Source organism: Neoarius graeffei, chromosome 16, assembly GCF_027579695.1.
Source record: "Neoarius graeffei isolate fNeoGra1 chromosome 16, fNeoGra1.pri, whole genome shotgun sequence".
Taxonomy (NCBI): domain Eukaryota; kingdom Metazoa; phylum Chordata; class Actinopteri; order Siluriformes; family Ariidae; genus Neoarius; species Neoarius graeffei.
In genome coordinates, this window is record NC_083584.1 from 33,763,535 (window position 1) to 33,783,619 (window position 20,085).

At 44.4% G+C, this 20,085-nt stretch overlaps 1 protein-coding gene across 1 annotated transcript in view; it reads right to left on the reverse strand.

Moving 5' to 3' along the window:
- Nucleotides 1-20,085, reverse strand: part of csmd2 (CUB and Sushi multiple domains 2) — a 755,566-nt gene that overhangs the window by 456,410 nt on the left and 279,071 nt on the right. The window contains exon 4 of the mRNA XM_060942244.1: nt 15,179-15,373. Within this exon, the coding sequence (XP_060798227.1) occupies nt 15,179-15,373 (195 nt within the window). The remainder of the gene's footprint in view (nt 1-15,178; nt 15,374-20,085) is intronic.

Consider the following 20,085-nt stretch of genomic DNA (forward strand, 5'->3'; position numbering starts at 1 on the left):
TGATAACCATTATGCTTTAATGTGGCGGCATGGTGGTGTAATGGTTAGCGCTGTCGCCTCACAGCAAGAAGGTCCGGTTTCGAGCCCCGTGGCCGGCGGGGGCCTTTCTGTGTGGAGTTTGCATGTTCTCCCCGTGTCTGCGTGGGTTTCCTCCGGGTGCTCCGGTTTCCTCCAAAGACCAGGTTAACTGGTGACTCTAATACCCTGTCCACATTAAGGATTTTGCACCGATACGATACTACTTTGGTATCGCAACACCTGTCCACACTAGCAACTATACCGGTACTGTAGCGGTATAACTGTATCGGTACGAAACCCACAAATGTATGGGTTTCGTACCGGTACAGTATCGGTACTGTAGCGCTTCGCTGTAGTGTGGACAGATGAAGCGGCTCTGTATCGATACAAATATAACGTGCATGCGCAAAGTCACACACCTCAATCCATGTCTTCGCTGAATAAAATAGTGAAGAACGGAGATTCGTTTGTTTCTTTCTCAACTGCATTGCGCGTTTTATACAATTCGACTGAATAAATGTCCACCAGAAATACAGACTGTACATTGACAACAAAAAGCACACACACGTTGTTTCATCTGTACGGAAGCCGAGAGAGGCCCTTCATATAATCCTTTTTTTTATTCACCTTGTTATCCCGAGGTAACGACATAAATAATTCAGGATTTCGAGAATACAACACAACTAATTCGAGATCTCGAGAAAACAAAACAATTATTCCGTGATCTCGAGAAAACAAAACAATTATTTCATGATCTCGAGTAAACAGCTGAGAAATGGTTCATTCAGGTGCGCCAAGAGACTTGTGATATGCTGACTTTGGGGCTATTTCTCATTCTGTATAGACGCAACTTTGGCCATTAGAATGTCTGGAATAATCGATCACCTAATAAGGCAATATTTTGATCAGGGGTTGACACAGGGAGAGATTGCATTAAGTCTTTTAATAAGGGATCATTTCAAAATTAGTCCGCGGCACCTCCGCAGAAGACTGGCCCGGCTTCGTCTCTACCGACGGAGATACAGTGATCCAGCTGAGATCATGAAATAATTGTTTTGTTTTCTCGAGATCTCAAAATAACGGATGCCATATATTCTCGGAAGGAAGTTACTCGGTAACCACGGAAACATTTCGCGCACGCGCATTTCAACTACCGTGAAAGAAAACCGCAAACATTTCTCGCTAGTGTGGACAGATGCACTAAACTGTACCGGTATACTTTGTATCGATACAGTTATACCACTTTCGTACCGGTATAAGTGTGAACACAGCATAAATTGACCGTAGGTGTGAATGTGAGTGTGAATGGTTGTCTGTGTCTATGTGTCAGCCCTGTGATGACCTGGCGACTTGTCCAGGGTGTACCCCGCCTTTCGCCCATAGTCAGCTGGGATAGGCTCCAGCTTGCCTGCGACCCTGTAGAACAGGATAAAGCGGCTACAGATAATGAGATGAGATGAGATTATGCTTTAATGACTGTCACTCACCAAGTGCTATTGTAATTGAAAAATTACTGTACATGTATAAACTATAGTGTAAGACTGTTATTTAACTGGTTATTTTAGCAGTATCTGTGCCATTTCTGCATCAAAAATGAGAACAGTATTTCTGAGTTTTGCTAGAATACCAAGCTGAAAGAATAAAGTTTATACAATGTTTTTCATAAGTTAGAAATTGAAATAAACAAAACAAACAATTCTATTTTTTTCATTATTTGTTCAATATAATGAAATAATAACAAAGAAAAAAACTTCTCGAATCATGACTCTCAGAAAAAGAATTTGTCTCTCAAAATAAAAACTTGGAAGTCAGGCTGATTCTCAAATGAAAATGTCTCGGGGGAACCCTGAAGTCCTGAAGTTGTGTTTTAAGTGTGATTTACAGCATTAATAGTGCAAGTGCATTGTTTTTAAATGCATAAAGATTTTTTTAATAAAAACAGCTGATTTAATCTGGCAACCCTGCTTTCTACACAACCAGCGCTTGCTTTACACCAATCCCTATCTTTATTGGATTGATATCCAAGAAATCCTGCTGCATCCAAAAGAACAGTGTGTAAAGAAGAACAATTAATGAGACAGCATGGTGGTGGTCCAGCCATTCACTGCTCAAAGCAGCCCGATTTCAACCCTAAGCTTGGGTTTCTTTCTGTGTAGAACTCCATATACTTCTGCTGTGTTCATATGGTTTTCTTCTGGATTGTCTGGTTTCCATCCAAATTATGTATTAAGGTAAAATGGCTGCTCTAAATCCCCAATTTAATACTACCTCACAGTTAGTGTTCCCAAAATAAGCTCCTGATGTGTGACAATGGCCAGGATAAAGCATTTACCAAAGACGAATGAATGAATTAATACATGAATAGAATATTGATAATAGTCATGTCATATAATAAATGGCTCAAAAAGCAATGGCAGATTTACAAGCTGGATCATTTTTATCCTCTTAAATTAATCCCGATGTTACAGCACATGAGATCGTACATAGCACAAAGCAGGTTGGGATTTGTCTGGTGTGTTTGTGTGTGCGCCAGGCAGGCTGAAGGATGTTGGATTTCTGGCAGCCATGATACAGGACCTTCACATACTGCCTGAAAACAGCAGTGTGTTCTGACACACACCCACACATAAGAGAGGCAGGAAAAGAAAAAAAAGCCGACTATACATCACATCCAGTATTTGAGACATAAACACGTTCCTCCTTTTTAAATGCCTCTATTCTTGCAGTATTACTCCAGTAAAGGATCCTGGGAAGGGGCCAGGTCTATCAGCTTCCTTCTCAGCATGTAAAGACATGATGCATAATGAGGTCTTTTCTGGTTTACGAGAGAAATAGAGAAGCAGTTATACAGTCTGAATGCTTGAGAATACCTAAATATGTACTACAGTATAAAAGGGGGTGGAAGAATAAATCATAGTCTCAATGCTGACCATTTTAGATAGTTCATAAGACTGTGTCTATGGTAATATACAGGTGAGTGATCTCACTTGTCTTCCCAGGACACTGAGCTCCTCTACTCATGGTGTCATGGGATTCATTAGCGATGGCTTGCTAATCATATGATTCCTTTCCGGGGATGAAAAACGCAGAGTGGGGGCCCCCCGAGTCTTGTCAATCATCCAGAAGATCTGTCAGTCTCCACACACTCTTGGGAGATACAGTACAAACCATAAAGAGAAGGGCGAACCGAAAAGCTGTTGGGAATAATGGTCTGGTTTTCTAGCTTTTTGACACATGCTGATTACGGGACGGCATTCAACCTCCCACACGATTTATTTTTCTTAAACGAGGCGGGATCTGACTGATCGGATGTTTACTTCTGCCAATGAAAATGCATCATTTCTGAAGGTTATTTCAGTACATATGATGGAAAATATGATAATGATAGCTCTAGCATAAAAAGCACAAAATAACTCTGGGTCGATGCGTTTCGAGCTGCCATGATATAAATAATTAAATGGCCAATCCGAGTCAGTTAGTGAATTAATTAAGTGACTTAATCACAGAGTTTTATTCATTAACTAACTCAAAGGTCCCTTGCCCCAAAAAGTTCTATATTCTTCTGCACCAGTACTCACAATCTGCTTGCTAAAAAACAGCCTTATGAACATAGAGTGCAGATCCAGTCCCTTACAAAAAGAGCATTGACTCAGCTCGCCTGCATCTTCGCAGCGCTTTCCTCCGGCTTTGCAGCTACCATGGCAACATGGCAAAGAGAGAGAAAGAGAGGTGCAAACCAGCACCCCTAGACCTGACAGCAAGGCTCGCAGAGAGAAAGAAAGAAGAAAAAACAACAAAAGAGGGAGATTTCTTCAGAAGTGAGCTTGTCTGATCCGTGTTCGGTTATCTTTTCCTCTCCTGTCTCCCCTCTGGAAAGATCACTGTGGCTGCTCTGCTGTGGTGAGAACCTGGCAGGCTGCTTTGACATTTAGAACGCAGAATGCTGAACATGTTCCCATTGAGACACTGCTATCTGTGATGGAGAAGAGCCCAGAATGGAGAAGAAATCTGAATGTACATGTTCACATCTTTGATGGATGAATCATCTCAGTGTAAAGGACTGTTTATGTGTAACAGTGAAGAAAAACAGGTAATCATAGTGAGCCAATTATTGTAACGACAGGGTTTAAAAGAACACGCTCAAACAACTTGCACTAAAGAGGGAAGGCAAGCTTATTATTCTCTGACTGTGCACAGAAAAGCAACCAGGCCTTCTGCCCCCTTCTGGCCAACGCAACACAGTGACCTGCAAAAATAAAGCAAGGAAACAGAGGACCAAAGCAGAGAGAGAAGGAGAAAGTGAGAGGGATAGCAAAGTCATCAAGGATACTGTAAAAAAAAAAAGAGAAAGAAAAAAAAACATCCCATACAGTACCAGTCAAAAGTTTGTACACTTCTACTCATTTTTCTGTATTTTGACTATTTTCTACATTGTAGAACAATACTGACGTCATCAAAACTATGAAATAACAAATGGGACATACAACCCCGATTCCAAAAAAGTTGGGACAAAGTACAAATTGTAAATAAAAACGGAATGCAATGATGTGGAAGTTTCAAAATTCCATATTTTATTCAGAATAGAACATAGATGACATATCAAATGTTTAAACTGAGAAAATGTATCATTTAAAGAGAAAAATTAGGTGATTTTTAAATTTCATGACAACAACACATCTCAAAAAAGTTGGGACAAGGCCATGTTTACCACTGTGAGACATCCCCTTTTCTCTTTACAACAGTCTGTAAACATCTGGGGACTGAGGAGACAAGTTGCTCAAGTTTAGGGATAGGAATGTTAACCCATTCTTGTCTAATGTAGGATTCTAGTTGCTCAACTGTCTTAGGTCTTTGTTGTCGTATCTTCCATTTTATGATGCGCCAAATGTTTTCTATGGGTGAAAGATCTGGACTGCATGCTGGCCAGTTCAGTACCCGGACCCTTCTTCTACGCAGCCATGATGCTGTAATTGATGCAGTATGTGGTTTGGCATTGTCATGTTGGAAAATGCAAGGTCTTCCCTGAAAGAGACGTCGTCTGGATGGGAGCATATGTTGCTCTAGAACCTGGATATACCTTTCAGCATTGATGGTGTTTTTCCAGATGTGTAAGCTGCCCATGCCACACGCACTAATGCAACCCCATACCATCAGAGATGCAGGCTTCTGAACTGAGCGCTGATAACAACTCGGGTCGTCTTTCTCCTCTTTAGTCCGAATGACACGGCGTCCCTGATTTCCATAAAGAACTTCAAATTTTGATTCGTCTGGCCACAGAACAGTTTTCCACTTTGCCACAGTCCATTTTAAATGAGCCTTGGCCCAGAGAAGATGTCTGCGCTTCTGGATCATGTTTAGATACAGCTTCTTCTTTGAACTATAGAGTTATAGCTGGCAACGGCGGATGGCATGGTGAATTGTGTTCACAGATAATGTTCCCTGGAAATATTCCTGAGCCCATTTTGTGATTTCCAATACAGAAGCATGCCTGTATGTGATGCAGTGCCATCTAAGGGCCCGAAGATCACGGGCACCCAGTATGGTTTTCCGACCTTGACCCTTACGCACAGAGATTCTTCCAGATTCTCTGAATCTTTTGATGATATTATGGACTGTAGATGATGATATGTTCAAAGTCTTTGCAATTTTACACTGTGGAACTCCTTTCTGATATTGCTCCACTATTTGTCGGCGCAGAATTAGGGGGATTGGTGATCCTCTTCCCATCTTTACTTCTGAGAGCCGCTGCCACTCCAAGATGCTCTTTTTATACCCAGTCATGTTAATGACCTATTGCTAATTGACCTAATGAGTTTGGTCCTCCAGCTGTTCCTTTTTTGTACCTTTAACTTTTCCAGCCTCTTATTGCCCCTGTCCCAACTTTTTTGAGATGTGTTGCTGTCATGAAATTTCAAATGAGCCAGTATTTGGCATGAAATTTCAAAATGTCTCACTTTCGATATTTGATTATGTTGTCTACGTTCTATTGTGAATAAAATATCAGTTTTTGAGATTTGTAAATTATTGCATTCCGTTTTTATTTACAATTTGTACTTTGTCCCAACTTTTTTGGAATCGGGGTTGTATATGGAGTTATGCGGTAAACAAAAAAGTGTTGAAAACAAAATGTGCTTCATATTTTAGATGCTTCACAGTAGCCAGCATTTACCTTGATGTCGCTTTACACACTATTGGCATTATTTTACCAACTTCATGAAGTAGTCACCTGGAATGCTTATCACTTAACAAGTGCCTCGTCAAAAGTTAATTACCGTATTTTCTGGACTATAAGCCGCTACTTTTTTCCTAGGTTTTGAACCATGCGGCTTATACAAAGGTGCGGCTATTCTGTGGATTTTTCTTCCACCGCTAGGGGCGCTCTTCTTCTTCTTGGATTTTTATGGCGGTTGGCAACTTAACATATGAGGTGCATTACCGCCACCTGCTGGACTGGGGTATGGTTCAAGAGCCTATTCTACAACTAACCTGGGTGACTAAAAAAAAAAAGAGAGAGAGCGAGCTAGGGGCGCTCTAACCGGAAGTAGAATCAAAAATAAGATAGACGAAAAATCAATGCAAAGAAGAATTAGCAGATCTTTAGCAGATAGAACACGCATGACAAATTACTAACTGGTAATTATTTTCAAATCCAGCGAAGATGATTAAAGTGACTTGTGGTTTCAAACACAGGAGAAATGAAGGTAAATAAATACCGGTTATTTTCTCTTGGTTCTGTTCCGTTTTAATCAGCAAAGCTGCTGCCGTGTTAAAAGGCACTGTTCGGAAAGAATCTGTTCAGGTACATACATGTACATTTACAGTACAAAATCGTTCTGTACATGCAGTAAATATCTAATTTTTCAACATAGATATCTGCGGCTTATAGCCCGGTGCGGCTTGTATATCTTTTTTAATTTTTTTTTTTTTAAATAGAGCGGATGCGGCTTATATACAGGTGCGCTCTATAGTCCAGAAAATACGGTAGCACAATTTCTTGCCTTCTTAATGCATTTGAGATCAAACAGTAATTTAGTAAATAATAATAAAAACACAGTAAATAGCCCTATTCCACAACTGTAGTAATCCATATTATGTCAAGAACCACTCGACTCAGTAAAGACAAACGGCATCCATCATTACTTTAAGACATGATGTGTCTTTTAATTCATAAAAATAAAGAAAAAAAAATCAATCAAGAATGTGTGTCCAAACTTTTGGCTGGTCCTGTATATGTATATGAACCCTACTGTTATGCCTCTATCCATCCATCAATTATCCGTAACCGCTTATCCTGTACAGGGTCAAGGGCAAGCTGGAGCCTATCCCAGCTGACTGTGGGCGAGAGGCAGGGTACACCCTGGACAAGTCACCAGGTCGTCATTGGGCTGATACATAGAGACAAAAAGAACATTCACACCTACAGTCAATTTAGAGCCACCAATTATCATTATTAGCACCAATAATGTCTTTGGACTGTGGGGGAAACCAGAGCACCCGGAGGAAACCCAAACAGACACAGGGAGAACATGCAAACTCCACACAGAAAGGCCCTGATCGGTCACTGGGCTTGAACCCAGGACCTTCTCGCTGTGAGGCAACAGTGCTAACCACTACACCATGGTGGCACCTTATGCCTCTATATGCATGGATTTTTTTTATTACCCATCTTCTGTATTTTCTAACAAATGTGTTTATTTTTTTCTATTTCCCAAAGTAACAAGACAATGGCCAAGTAATATTTTTCCCCATCTTTATCTGTCTGATTTCAGTCAGCCTGTGCCTATTGTAGCCTCAGATTACCGGTCCTGGTTGACAGGAGAGGAATTGTTCTGCTTTTCTGCTCACCACAGTTGTAAAGAGTATTTATTTGAGCTACTGTTGTCTTCATGTCCATTTGAACCAGTCTGTCCATTCTCTTGATTGGATCTAGCTGAACTAAGTCAGGGGTTTCACAGCAATGGCGGTGAATACTCATGCAATCAAAACTTTTATTACTGTTTTTATTTGTAAATAACTTTGGAAGCTATATTGATTTTTCCTCCATTTCAATATTGTGTGCTATTTTGTGTAGATTTATATCGTATAATCTCAGGCAAGTCAATTTCAGTTCCAGTTTGTTGCCCTATAAAATGTGGAAAAGTTGAGAGGGGGTGAATATTTATGCATGGCACTATATTTACTGTATATCAGCCCATGCAAGCTTTTAAACAGAACCACAAGGCTCCAATTAGCCATTATATAAAATGTTAGTTTGTACACCATTGGCAAGTAATTAATCACGGAACAATGGCATTTTTATGGCTTTTATGTGCGTGAATGCTTTTCTGCATAAATTCAATACAGAGCAGCAGGGACAGGAGAGTCAGCAGCTTTGAAAGAGTAAGAGAAAAATAATAATGGCGAAAGGAGAGGGCAGAGGTAACAAAACGCAGATGAGTGTGAGATATGAAAGGCAGTGTGGGAGGATGCGTGAACATGATACAAAACCAAGAAAGGGTCCGTAATCTAACTGGCCACCTGCTGAGCTTGGAGGATTGTGGGGGGTCCCTTTCTGGCTCTGCATGTCTGAGCATGTGGGACTGGACGTGGGCTTCCTGACTCCTACAGCCTGGGCACAGATGGCATTGCTTTATACCAGCCTGTTCAGAGAACACCCACAACCCACAGACCACCACCACCACCAGCCATTGTCACACACCATTCACACATGGGATTGGGATGTAAGGAGCAAAGTCCCAGACTTCAAACCAAAATCACTCACAGGAAATGAAGTGTGAAGATCAGAGGTGGATAGAATAACAAAAAAAACCTCATTTTCTGGACTAGCAGTTGTGATCATGATGATGCTGATCAGTTCAAATAAAAAACTGAAAATAAAACTTTTAACACAATATAGTCAAATCCTTAAATCTGATTGGCCAGAAGGTGTTGATTAATGTTCTATAATAACAGTTCTGATAGGAGTGCCAACTGTAATGCATCTTATAGATTTATATTGGATTTTACATTACATACAGAAAACATTATAATTTCTATTCATTATATCCACATTCACTGGATATGAGCAATCTCATGCTCTGATTGGCTCCTCTACTCCTAGGTTATCAGCTCATATACCGTGAGTAGAGAAAAACAAAATGGCGGAGTGTTTTGCTGAACCAAACGAGGATGAAATAAAAACTACTCGAAAACAAAACTCCCAAAAATACAAAAAGGCAACAAAATATGGAATGAAAGTATTTGATGAAAAGAACGTATATTCTTATTCTTATTATTATTATTATTTGTGGCAGCGGGGGCGTGGTCAAGCGTCGGTCTGTGACCGGAGGGCAGAGTCAGGGAAGGTAAGTGGCAGAATCACTGCACCCGATGTTGGTTAATCTGTGTTTGTGTGTCTTCCCCAGTGACCGCGCCCTATATAAGGAGAGAGAGAGCAGAGGAAGGAGGCTCCTTCCCAACCACAACGCATGTGTGTGTGTAGAGTGTGTGACAGTGTGAGTGACTAAAGCTGAAAAGCTAGAATAAAAGAGTTTCTTTGTGGAACTTAACCCTGGCCTGCCGTCTTTCTGTGCTCCACCCATACGAACTGCTACAGTGGTGCCGAAACCCGGGAATTCGAGCACAGGAAGAACAGCCCCATGGAGTCCTCCCCCTTCGCGGACCTGGTCCATGCCCTCACCACGGCCCAGCAGAGCCAGCACCAGGCACTAGTCACCCTCCGAAAGGAGCAGGAGCACCAGTTCAAGGCCCTGGTGCTGGCGCAGCAGGAAGACCGACAGGCGTTCCGGCACCTCCTCGCGTCGGCGGGGTCCACCACCTCCACCGCTGTGGGCCCTTCTCCCCTCACCCTCACTAAGATGGGCCCGCATGACGACCCCGAGGTCTTCCTCACACTCTTTGAGCAGGCAGCAGAGACCTCGGGCTGGCCGGTGGAACAGCGCGCGGCGCGCCTCCTCCCCCTGCTAACAGGCGAGGCGCAGCTGGCCGCACTACAGCTCCCCGCCGATCGCCGGCTGGTCTACGCGGACCTTCGCCGGGCCGTCCTCCAGCAGGTGGGGCGCACCCCTGAACAACAGCGACAGCGCTTCCATGCTCTGCGTCTGGAGGAAGTCGGCTGGCCGTTCGCGTTTGGCCAGCAGCTCCGGGACGCCTGCTGGCGGTGGTTGAGGGCCGACAACCGTGACACCGAGGGGATCATCAATCAGGTGATACTGGAGCAGTTCATCGCCCGCCTACCAGAGGGAACCGCGGAGTGGGTCCAGTGCCACCGCCCGGCGTCGCTGGATCAGGCCATCGAGTTGGCGGAGGACCATTTGGCGGCTGTTCCGACGGCAGGACAGTGGACATCCTCTTCTTCCCTCTCCTCTCTCTCCCCCTCTCCTCCTGTGTCTCGTCCTTGCCCCGTTCCCCCACCGTGGAGGCGGGGGCCGGCCCCACCCCAGCTGGCCTGTCGCACCCGTGGTGCCCTCCCGTTTTCCCCTTCTGTATCTGTCTCTCCCCCCCCCAGGTGAGTGAGCCTCAGAGCACCAGTGCAGAGAGGAAGCCCGGGCCGGTTTGCTGGCGCTTCGGGGAGCCGGGCCACCTCCAACAGCAGTGCTCAGCGATGGAAGTGGGCGCGGTGGTTCGGATCCCCAACGCGCCAGGAGCTGCCCTCGATCGGGCCGGAGTGTATCGCATACCAGTGAGTATCCAAGGGGATACATATCAGGCTTTGGTGGACTCTGGCTGTAATCAGGCCTCAAGTCACCAAAGCCTGGTGCAAGACGAGGCATTAGGGGGAGCACAGGGGGTGAAGGTGTTGTGTGTGCACGGGGATGTTCACAGCTACCCTTTAGTGTCAGTCCACAATCTTTTCTGAGGGGAAAAATTTAGAGTAAAGGCGGCGGTTAATCCTTGCCTCACCCACTCTATAATTTTGGGGACTGATTGGCCGGGATTTGGGGATTTAATGAGCCATCTAGCAAAGAGGGGGTCCTGCCGTAATTCAGCAGGGGGAGGTCCCGGTGTCGCTTTGGCGGGAGCAGCTGTCACAGAGCCGTCTACGTCATCTCCGCGTCAGAGTGAGGAGCAGCAGGCTTCTCCTCCCTCTCTCAGGGAATCCCTTGGGGATTTCCCGTTAGAGCAATTGCGAGACGAGTCTCTGCGGCATGCATTTGACCAAGTGAGAGTAATCGATGGTCAAACGCTCCAGCCAAACGCCACCCCGTCCTTCCCCTATTTTTCTATTATGAAGGATATATTATACCGAGTGACACAGGACACTCAGACTAAAGAGCAAGTCACATAGCTTTTGATTCCAAAGAGCCGCCAGGAATTGGTATTCCAGGCGGCTCACTTTAATCCCATGGCTGGACACTTAGGGCAGGATAAGACACTAGCCTGACTAATGGCCCGGTTCTATTAGCCAGGGATTTGAGGCGATGTCCGTAGGTGGTGTACGACATGCCGCGAATGCCAGTTAGTAAATCCAGCGGCCATTCCAAAAGCGCCTTTGCGCCCTCTCCCATTAATCGAGACCCCATTCGAAAGAATTGGGATGGATCTCGTTGGGCCATTAGATCGGTCAACACGAGGGTACCGCTTTATATTAGTTCTGGTGGACTATGCAACGCGATACCCGGAAGCAGTGCCTCTTCGCAATATCTCAGCACACAGTATTGCGGAGGCACTCTTCCACGTTATCTCCCGAGTTGGAATCCCAAAAGAGATTCTGACTGACCAAGGCACCTCGTTTATGTCACGTACACTGAACAAACTGTATGGGTTATTAGGTATTAAGCCAATCCGCACCATCGTTTATCGCCCACAAACGGACGGTTTAGTTGAACGGTTTAATCGCACCCTCAAAAATATAATTAAAAAATTCGTAAGTGAGGACGCACGTAATTGGGATAAATGGCTCGAACCCTTGTTATTTGCAGTGCGAGAGGTCCCCCAAGCCTCCACGGGGTTCTCCCCATTCGAATTGTTATATGGGTGTAAGCCGCACGGCATTCTAGATGTGCTGTGAGAAAATTGGGAGGAGGGACCTTCGCCCAGTAAAAATCAAATTCAATACGTTATGGACCTGCATGCAAAACTCCACACACTCACACACCTAACCCAGGAGAATTTGCGGCAGGCCCAAGAACGGCAAACCCGCCTGTACGACAGGGGTACGTGCCTTAGGGAGTTTGCACCAGGAGATAAAGTTCTCGTACTGTTGCCCACATCGAGCTCCAAATTAATCGCCAAGTGGCAAGGACCCTTTGAGGTCACACGGCGAATCGGGCACGTCGATTACAAGGTGAGGTGAATGGACAGGGGTGGGGTGCTACAGGTTTATCACCTCAATCTGCTCAAACTCTGGAACGAGGAGGTCCCCGTGGCGTTGGTGTCGGTGGTTCCGGAGGAGGCGGAGCTGGGGCCGGAGGTTCAAAAGGGAACATTGGCATCGCGTACCTCTCCGGTCCCCTGTGGAGACCACCTCTCCCCGACCCCAACTCGCGGAGGTCGCCCAGTTGCAGACCGAGTTTTCGGACGTGTTCTCGCCCCTGCCCGGCTGCACTGACCTCATAGAGCACCACATAGAGACGCCCCCGGGGGTGGTAGTGCGCAGCCGCCCTTACAGGCTACCCGAACACAAGAAAAAAGTGGTTCGGGAAGAACTCGAGGCCATGCTTGAAATGGGCATTGTCGAGGAGTCCCACAGTGACTGGAGCAGCCCGGTGGTCTTGGTACCCAAGGCCGACGGGTCAGTCCGGTTCTGTGTAGACTATAAAAAAAGTCAACGTGGTGTCTAAATTCGACGCATACCCAATGCCTCGTATTGATGAGTTGCTTGATCAACTAGGCACGGCTCGCTTTTACTCGACACTGGATTTGACAAAGGGTTATTGGCAGATCCCCTTGACTCCATTATCCTGAGAAAAAACAGCCTTTTCCACACTGTTCGGCTTACACCAGTTTGTCACACTTCCTTTTGGGCTGTTTGGGGCGCCCGCTATGTTCCACCGACTGATGGATAGGGTCCTCCGCCCCCACACCACCTATGCGGCTGCGTACCTAGACGATATCATTATTTATAGTAATGACTGGCCACGGCACCTACAACACCTGAGGGCCGTCCTTAGGTCGCTGAGGTGGGCGGGTCTCACAGCCAACCTGAAGAAGTGTGCGATTGGGCGTGTGGAAGTACGGTATCTGGGCTTCCACTTGGGCAACGGGCAGGTGCGTCCCCAAATTAGCAAGACAGCAGCAATTGCGGCCTGCCCGAGGCCCAAGACCAAAAGTTCCTGGAGCTGGCTGGCTACTATCGTAGGTTTATACCTAATTATTCGGACGTCACCAGCCCGCTGACTGATCTGACTAAAAAGGGGGCACCAGATCCGGTCCAGTGGACGGAGCAATGCCAGCGGGCTTTCTCTGAGGTGAAGGCTGCACTGTGTGGGGGGCCACTTTTACACTCCCCTGACTTTTCTCTCCCCTTTACGTTGCAGACGGATGCGTCGGACAAAGGGCTGGGGGCCGTTCTGTCCCAGGAGGTGGAGGGGGAGGACTGCCCTGTCCTGTACATCAGCAGGAAGCTGTCGGTGCGTGAGGGGCGCTACAGCACCATCGAAAAGGAGTGCCTGGCCATCAAGTGGGCGGTCCTCGCCCTCCGCTACTACCTCCTGGGGTGCTCTTTCACGCTCTGTTCGGACCACGCGCCCCTCCAGTGGCTCCACCGCATAAAAGATGTCAACGCGCGGATCACCCGTTGGTATCTGTCACTCCAGCCCTTTAATTTCAAGGTGGTCCACAGGCCGGGGGCGCAGATGGTCGTGGCGGACTTCCTCTCCTGTCGGGGGGGGGGTTGGGTGTAGGCCTGACGGCTGCCCGGCTTGAGTCGGGTGGTGGGGGTATGTGGCAGCAGGGGCGTGGTCAAGTGTCAGTCTGTGACCAGAGGGCGGAGTCAGGGAAGGTAAGTGGCAGAATCACTGCACTGGTTAATCTGTGTTTATGTGTCTTCCCCAGTGACCGCGCCCTATATAAGGAGAGAGACAGCAGAGGAAGGAGGCTCCCTCCCAACCACAACCCGCGCGTGTGTGTGTAGAGTGTGTGACAGTGTGAGTGAGTAAAGCTGAAAAGCTAGAATAAAAGAGTTTCTTTGTGGAACTTAACCCTGGCCTGCCGTCTTTCTGTGCTCCACCCATACGAACTGCTACATTATTATTATAGCATTTTTCACAAATTGCTCCTGCCATTTGCTGATTTGTTTACATTCTTCATGTTTAAGCATTACAATTTGTTTTTTTTAGACTGGTTCAAAAGCACAAAGAAGTTTGAAAATTACATCACTGAAATGTTCAAGGAAGAATTAAATAAATGTCTAAAGCTATTCTATACCTTGGAATGACGGCAAGATGGAACTTTCTGCAAAAAAACAACAGTGAAGTCAATTTGTTTGTATAAAGTTTTTATTGACCAAATTTGCAAAAAAATAAAAATGCTGTTTCTCAAAATCTGGTGAATGTGGATAAAATAAAACAATTATTCCACTCAATCTCATCATACATGGATTATAGCCAACTCGGTGCTACACACCTTGTCACCTATCACCTCATGTATGACTTGAGTTTGTGGAATAATTGTTAAATATTTCAACCCCTCTTTCACAGTTACTTTCATGGCAGACGTCACATAATCTAAGGCTAACAATAAGCACATAAAAATGTTTTTAAACAAAGAAAGGATTCTAATCATTGTTATGGTGAATCTTTCTGTAAGGAGATGCTCGTTTAAAACTTATGGAAGTCGTCTCCGGTGTTATCACTATATCACAGTGTGCCAGATGTGTGTCATGAGTGCATAGGATGTATCCAGTGATGTATGTGTTTTCACTTACACAGCAGCAAGATATATAGACATTGATGGGCTTCTAATTCAGATGTACAGTATTGAGCCAATAATAAAGTACATGAAACTTGCTTAAAATATCTATTCTGTGTGACAGTACTGACAAAGCATCCGCCCACACTGCTCCACCCTGGCAAGTGTCAACACAGCGGGTGCCACCGCTCCCTCTCAAACAGGACAAATGGCTGCATGCAGCTACTTTGCTGATAAACATCAGGGTGCCTGTCTGATAAAGATATGTCCTAAACTGCTCTGATGTCTCTCTCATGCAGCTCGCACTCACCTCGGCAGTAGGGCAGGGGGAAGTCCCAAGCAGCTGTGCCTGAGGATGTGGCCAGGCACGAAAGCACGGCGTGGCCTTCCAGAACGAACCCCTGGCTGCAGCTGTAGCGGATCTTATCCCCGATGTTAAAAGTGGAGCCCTGCTGGAGGCCATTCTGCAGCTGCCCGGGGTTGCCACAAGTGTAGCTTGGAAGAGCTGTCAAAGAAAAGCAGAGGTTCGATTAATACACAGCCTTCAGTTGAGTAAAACAATCAGCGAAAAACAATCAGAGCTTCATTTGTGAAGGACACAAACAGAAACAAATTAACAGCACTCAAGGCAAAGCAGGTAGCCAATATACAGCAGATACACAGAGTGTAAATCAAAGACACAAATGCCATGATGTTACCATCACACCTCTTCCATCCCTGTCTAGTGTATTTGAATGTTCTGCAGTTATTACGCATGTAATGTGGGATACATAATTAGGGGCTCATATTCTTGTAGAGAACAGAAATAGTCCACGCTTAGCCAATTTATCGCAACCCTCCTCTCTCATCGTGTACAGTCATGAGAACAAACAAGTGGAAATTATTGACTTTTTTCAACATATATAAACAAGCAAACATTTCACTCTCTATGACACAGTGCTTACAAATAAAGGTAATATACTCCAACAAACGACACATAAAATTTACATTTTTTAGTCATTTTCATAATTTAAACAAATAAAAAAAGTCAAAAAAAGTAAGGACACCCTGGAAAAAGTAAGTACACCCTTACATTTATCACGTTTTTAAGTCCATAAAATTATATGTTCCAGATTAGGTGCCACTGATTCGAATCTCCTGCAGGTGGAGATGCAGGTGGAACCCATCTTATTTAAACCTGACATCGAGGGTCTGGTGTTCTCTTTGCCATTAAAGTGTGTGGTGTCATCATGCCAAGATCTAAAGAGCTCTCTAAGGACCTCAGAAGAAAAAAAAAAAGGCTGTGGATGCCTATGAATCTGGCAAGAGATTTAAAAAGATCTCTAGATTATGAGAAATAAATCATTTCACTGTAAGTTAAACCAGAACGTCAAGGACGTAGTAGCTCATCTGGCCTGCCGTCAGAACAACCATGATTATCAAAACATCGAACAGAACTGAAATGTGACAGTGTGAGAGAGGACCAACTTCCACGACAAATTGTTTACAACAGGAAAATCAACAAAGGACTAAATTTTGTCCTCCAAGGGAAGATCTACCCAAAACATCCATCAGAACTGAATCGGATGATAAACAAGACAGGAGATGCAATTCCAGTCAGAAGAAAATGTGTTAAGTTGACCTAATTACTAATTTGTTAGCAAAAATTTACAATAGAGCCCTTCACTCCCGTGGGAGTCCCACGGGACCTGCGGGACCCAATGCAAAGCAGTGCGGCACGGGACAAATTTTGAAAGCTCATTGCGGGCGCGGGCGGGAGGGGGTGTGCACAATGCGGGAGCAGGCGGGAGAGGTGATAAGCTGCAGTCCCGCTAACTAAAAACGTGTTTAAAATAAAATTTATAAATTATTAATTTATGTATATCATATATAATTTGTGCTGGATATTTTATTTGGCATTAATAGAAAAAAACATTTTAAGATGCCTAAATTTGCGGATGTGGTCTAATCTCACGTATGTTTCCAATTCCTTTCCGCTCTTCCGTGTTTGAGATCTCCGATCATGGCAGAAGAGCACCTCTCAGTGCTTAGTTTCACCTAACCAACTTTGTCTGAAGGTGTCAACTGCATTCAACATGGCGGACGGAATGTCTCGATGTTTAAATATCTCAGTTGTTCGACGGTGTATCGCACAGATTGTTCAATTTAAAGCAAGAAATAGACAGTGTATAATCTGAGGAGCTGGTTGTGGTTGCGCAACACTTCATATGAGAGGAGAATGAAATCGCGGTTGGAATCATAATGCCACAGACTCGGAAGTGGGAGTGCGAGTGCGCAAAGCGAGAGCTGTCAATCAAAGCGAGAGCTGTCAATCATGAGCGCATGCAGCGCTCAACTTGGAATGTGTCAGCAGAATGTCAGAGTCTAAGCAATAAACTTACAATAAACCTAACAATGCCACCTATAAATACACAACATGTAGATCTACATAACGTTATCTGTGCCATCTCACAACAGTTTGCTTAGCTATTTTTAATCAGGGCAAATAGCCTTATAGCCAAAACTAGTATATGATGCTTTAATTTATGGAGATGCCTTTTGTTTACACGTGATTTCCAAATGAGGGGTATTGCAATTTTATATTAGTCTAAATGAACATCTACACCAAGTTGCAAGCATCAGGGGAAGATTATGGATGCACCAAATTTGGCTTAATGGTAATTTAATGGTGAAATGCCGTTCGCACTGTCAGCCAACTTCGGGTTGTTTCTCTGAATTCCGACAATAAACGAGACCATCCGAACACATCTGAAAACATCGTGGTTTGAACTGTGTTGGTTCAAATCAACTTGGTTCAGACCAAGTTGGTACTACAGCTTTGGGAAACAGTCGTTTTTTGGATGTTAGTTACGTAGTTCAAACTTGCATCGTACCATATTGGTTTAATGCTAACTTGGTTGGTTGTTTGGGAAACGCACCCCTGAACGTGAGCTGTAGATATTTATGCTCAAATCCACTCAAAGTAGGGGGCGGGGCACCATCACGCTGTGTCTTTAAATTATATTAATTTCTTATAGGCCTACTTGTATTTCCTAGAATGTAAATGTGAGGAGTGACATATAAGCTATGTACAATGTACAATATTCTTAATATCCACTGTAGATTTTGGTAGGTGTGTTGGGTATCTCTGTAAAGCCTCAGCTGCGCATGCCGCCTGGCAACGCGCACCCTCGCTCCGTGCGCTAGGTGAAGGATCAGTTAGTAGAGAGCTCAGCTAAGCTCAGCATGTTTAATTCCCCAAGCCAATGACAAGAACTTTCGTGAAAAATAACGCGAACGTCTGCATCATGCAGGATTTGCGGGAGGGAGCGAGACAAAATATGGCAGGCGCGGGCGGGAGCTGGACTGAAAATCATAATTCTTTGTGGGAGCGGGACTGCACAATGCGGGAGCGGGACTGAAAATTCTGTCCTGCGCAGACCTCTAATTAACCCCGCCGACAGTAGTCGGAGGGGTTATTATTTTCACCTGCGTCAGTCTGTGTGTGTGTGTATCTGTCTGTCTGTCTGTGTGTCTGCAAGATATCTCAAGAACCAATGGATCGATTTGGACCAAATTTTGTACATGTGTTGCCAATCACCCAGGAAGGAAACCATTAAATTTTGGAGGTCAAAGGTCAAGGTCATGGCAGAACTTCGAAATTTTTGCCCAATGTATTTTAATAGGGAAAAGGCGGGGTTTGCACTCGTTAGAGTGTCCCTGTCTAGTTTACAATACAATGACCAAGTGTTGTGCAGAAGTTCTAGTTCTTTCAAATAAAACAATCAGAACTGAAATCCATTGAGAACCGAGGAAGGAGACATGATTTAACTGAAAATAAACAAAGTTGTAAACAAAGTTGTAAACAAATTGATTTTCCTGTTGTAAACAACAAACACATGACCAAGTTTTGTTCCTCAAGGGAAGATCTACCAAAAACATAGATCAGAACTGAAATTGGATGAGAAATGCAAGAGGAGACACAATTCTAGTGAGAGGAATGGAAAATTCATTAATTCGGCCTAACTCATTAGCAAAAAATTTGACAAAACAACCACCAATTTTTGTGCAGAGTGATGAGTTCTTTCAAACAAAACAATCAGAATGTAAATCCGTGGAGAATTAATGGAGGAGATATGATTTAACTGAATTGTGGATGACGGATGGACAAACAACAGATGACAGATGCCACACCATGGCAACAGCTCATCAGCCTTATGGCCAGATGAGCTAATCATCTACAATTGACGTAGATTTCAAACTATTGCCAATTTGTCCAGAACTGTAGCAAACTCAGCTCAAGAGCAGACTGTTTGATGCTCAAAGAAGTCTCCAAGAATGCCAAAATTTCATCACTGGATCTGCAGGTAACTCTTGCAACTGTTGGTGTGAAAGTGCATACATCTACAATAAGAAAGAGATTGGACAAATTTGACCTGCATGGGAGGTGGGCCAGGAAAAATCCTTTGTGACACCAAAAGCAACATTAAAGCAAGACTACAGTTTGCCAATGAACATATAGGCAAAGACCAGACCATTTGGAATAACATGCTCTGGACAGATGAATCAATGGTCAAGTTATTTGGCCACAGTAAGGCACACGTGTGGCGCAGACCAAAGGCAGCTTTTCAGGAGAAGAACCTCATACCAAATGTGAAGCATGGTGATGGAAATGTTATGGCTTGAGGTTACTTCACTGCCTCAGGGAAGGTTGTATTCAACTATGAATTGTGAATCATATCAAAGAGTGCTTGAAGGTAATGCGAGGCTGTCTGTTCAAAAGTTGAAGTTGAACCGGAGGCGGAACTTTCAGCAAGATAATTATCCTAAGCACACGAGCAAATCCATCAAGGAATGGCTTAAAAAGAAGAAATGGAGGGTTATGGAACGGCCTTGTCAAAGCCCAGACTTGAACCCCATTGAAATGTTGTGGGGAGGTTTGAAAAAGGGCAGTATATGCAACAAAACCTTCAAACATCTTGCAACTGCAGGAATTTTGCATGGAAGAATGGTCAATTTTTCAGCAAGCCGCTGTCAGAAACTGGTGGACAATTACACAAAATGCCTACAAGAAGTTATTTCTGTGAAAGGGGGCAATACTAGCTTCTGAAGCCAAGGGTGTACTTACTTTCTCCACAGAAGAATATTACATCTGATGATATATTTGTTGAATAAATGATTGAAAGAGCTAATTTTCCTTGTTGTTTTGTTCATCACCTTTCTCTATAGGTATTGTAT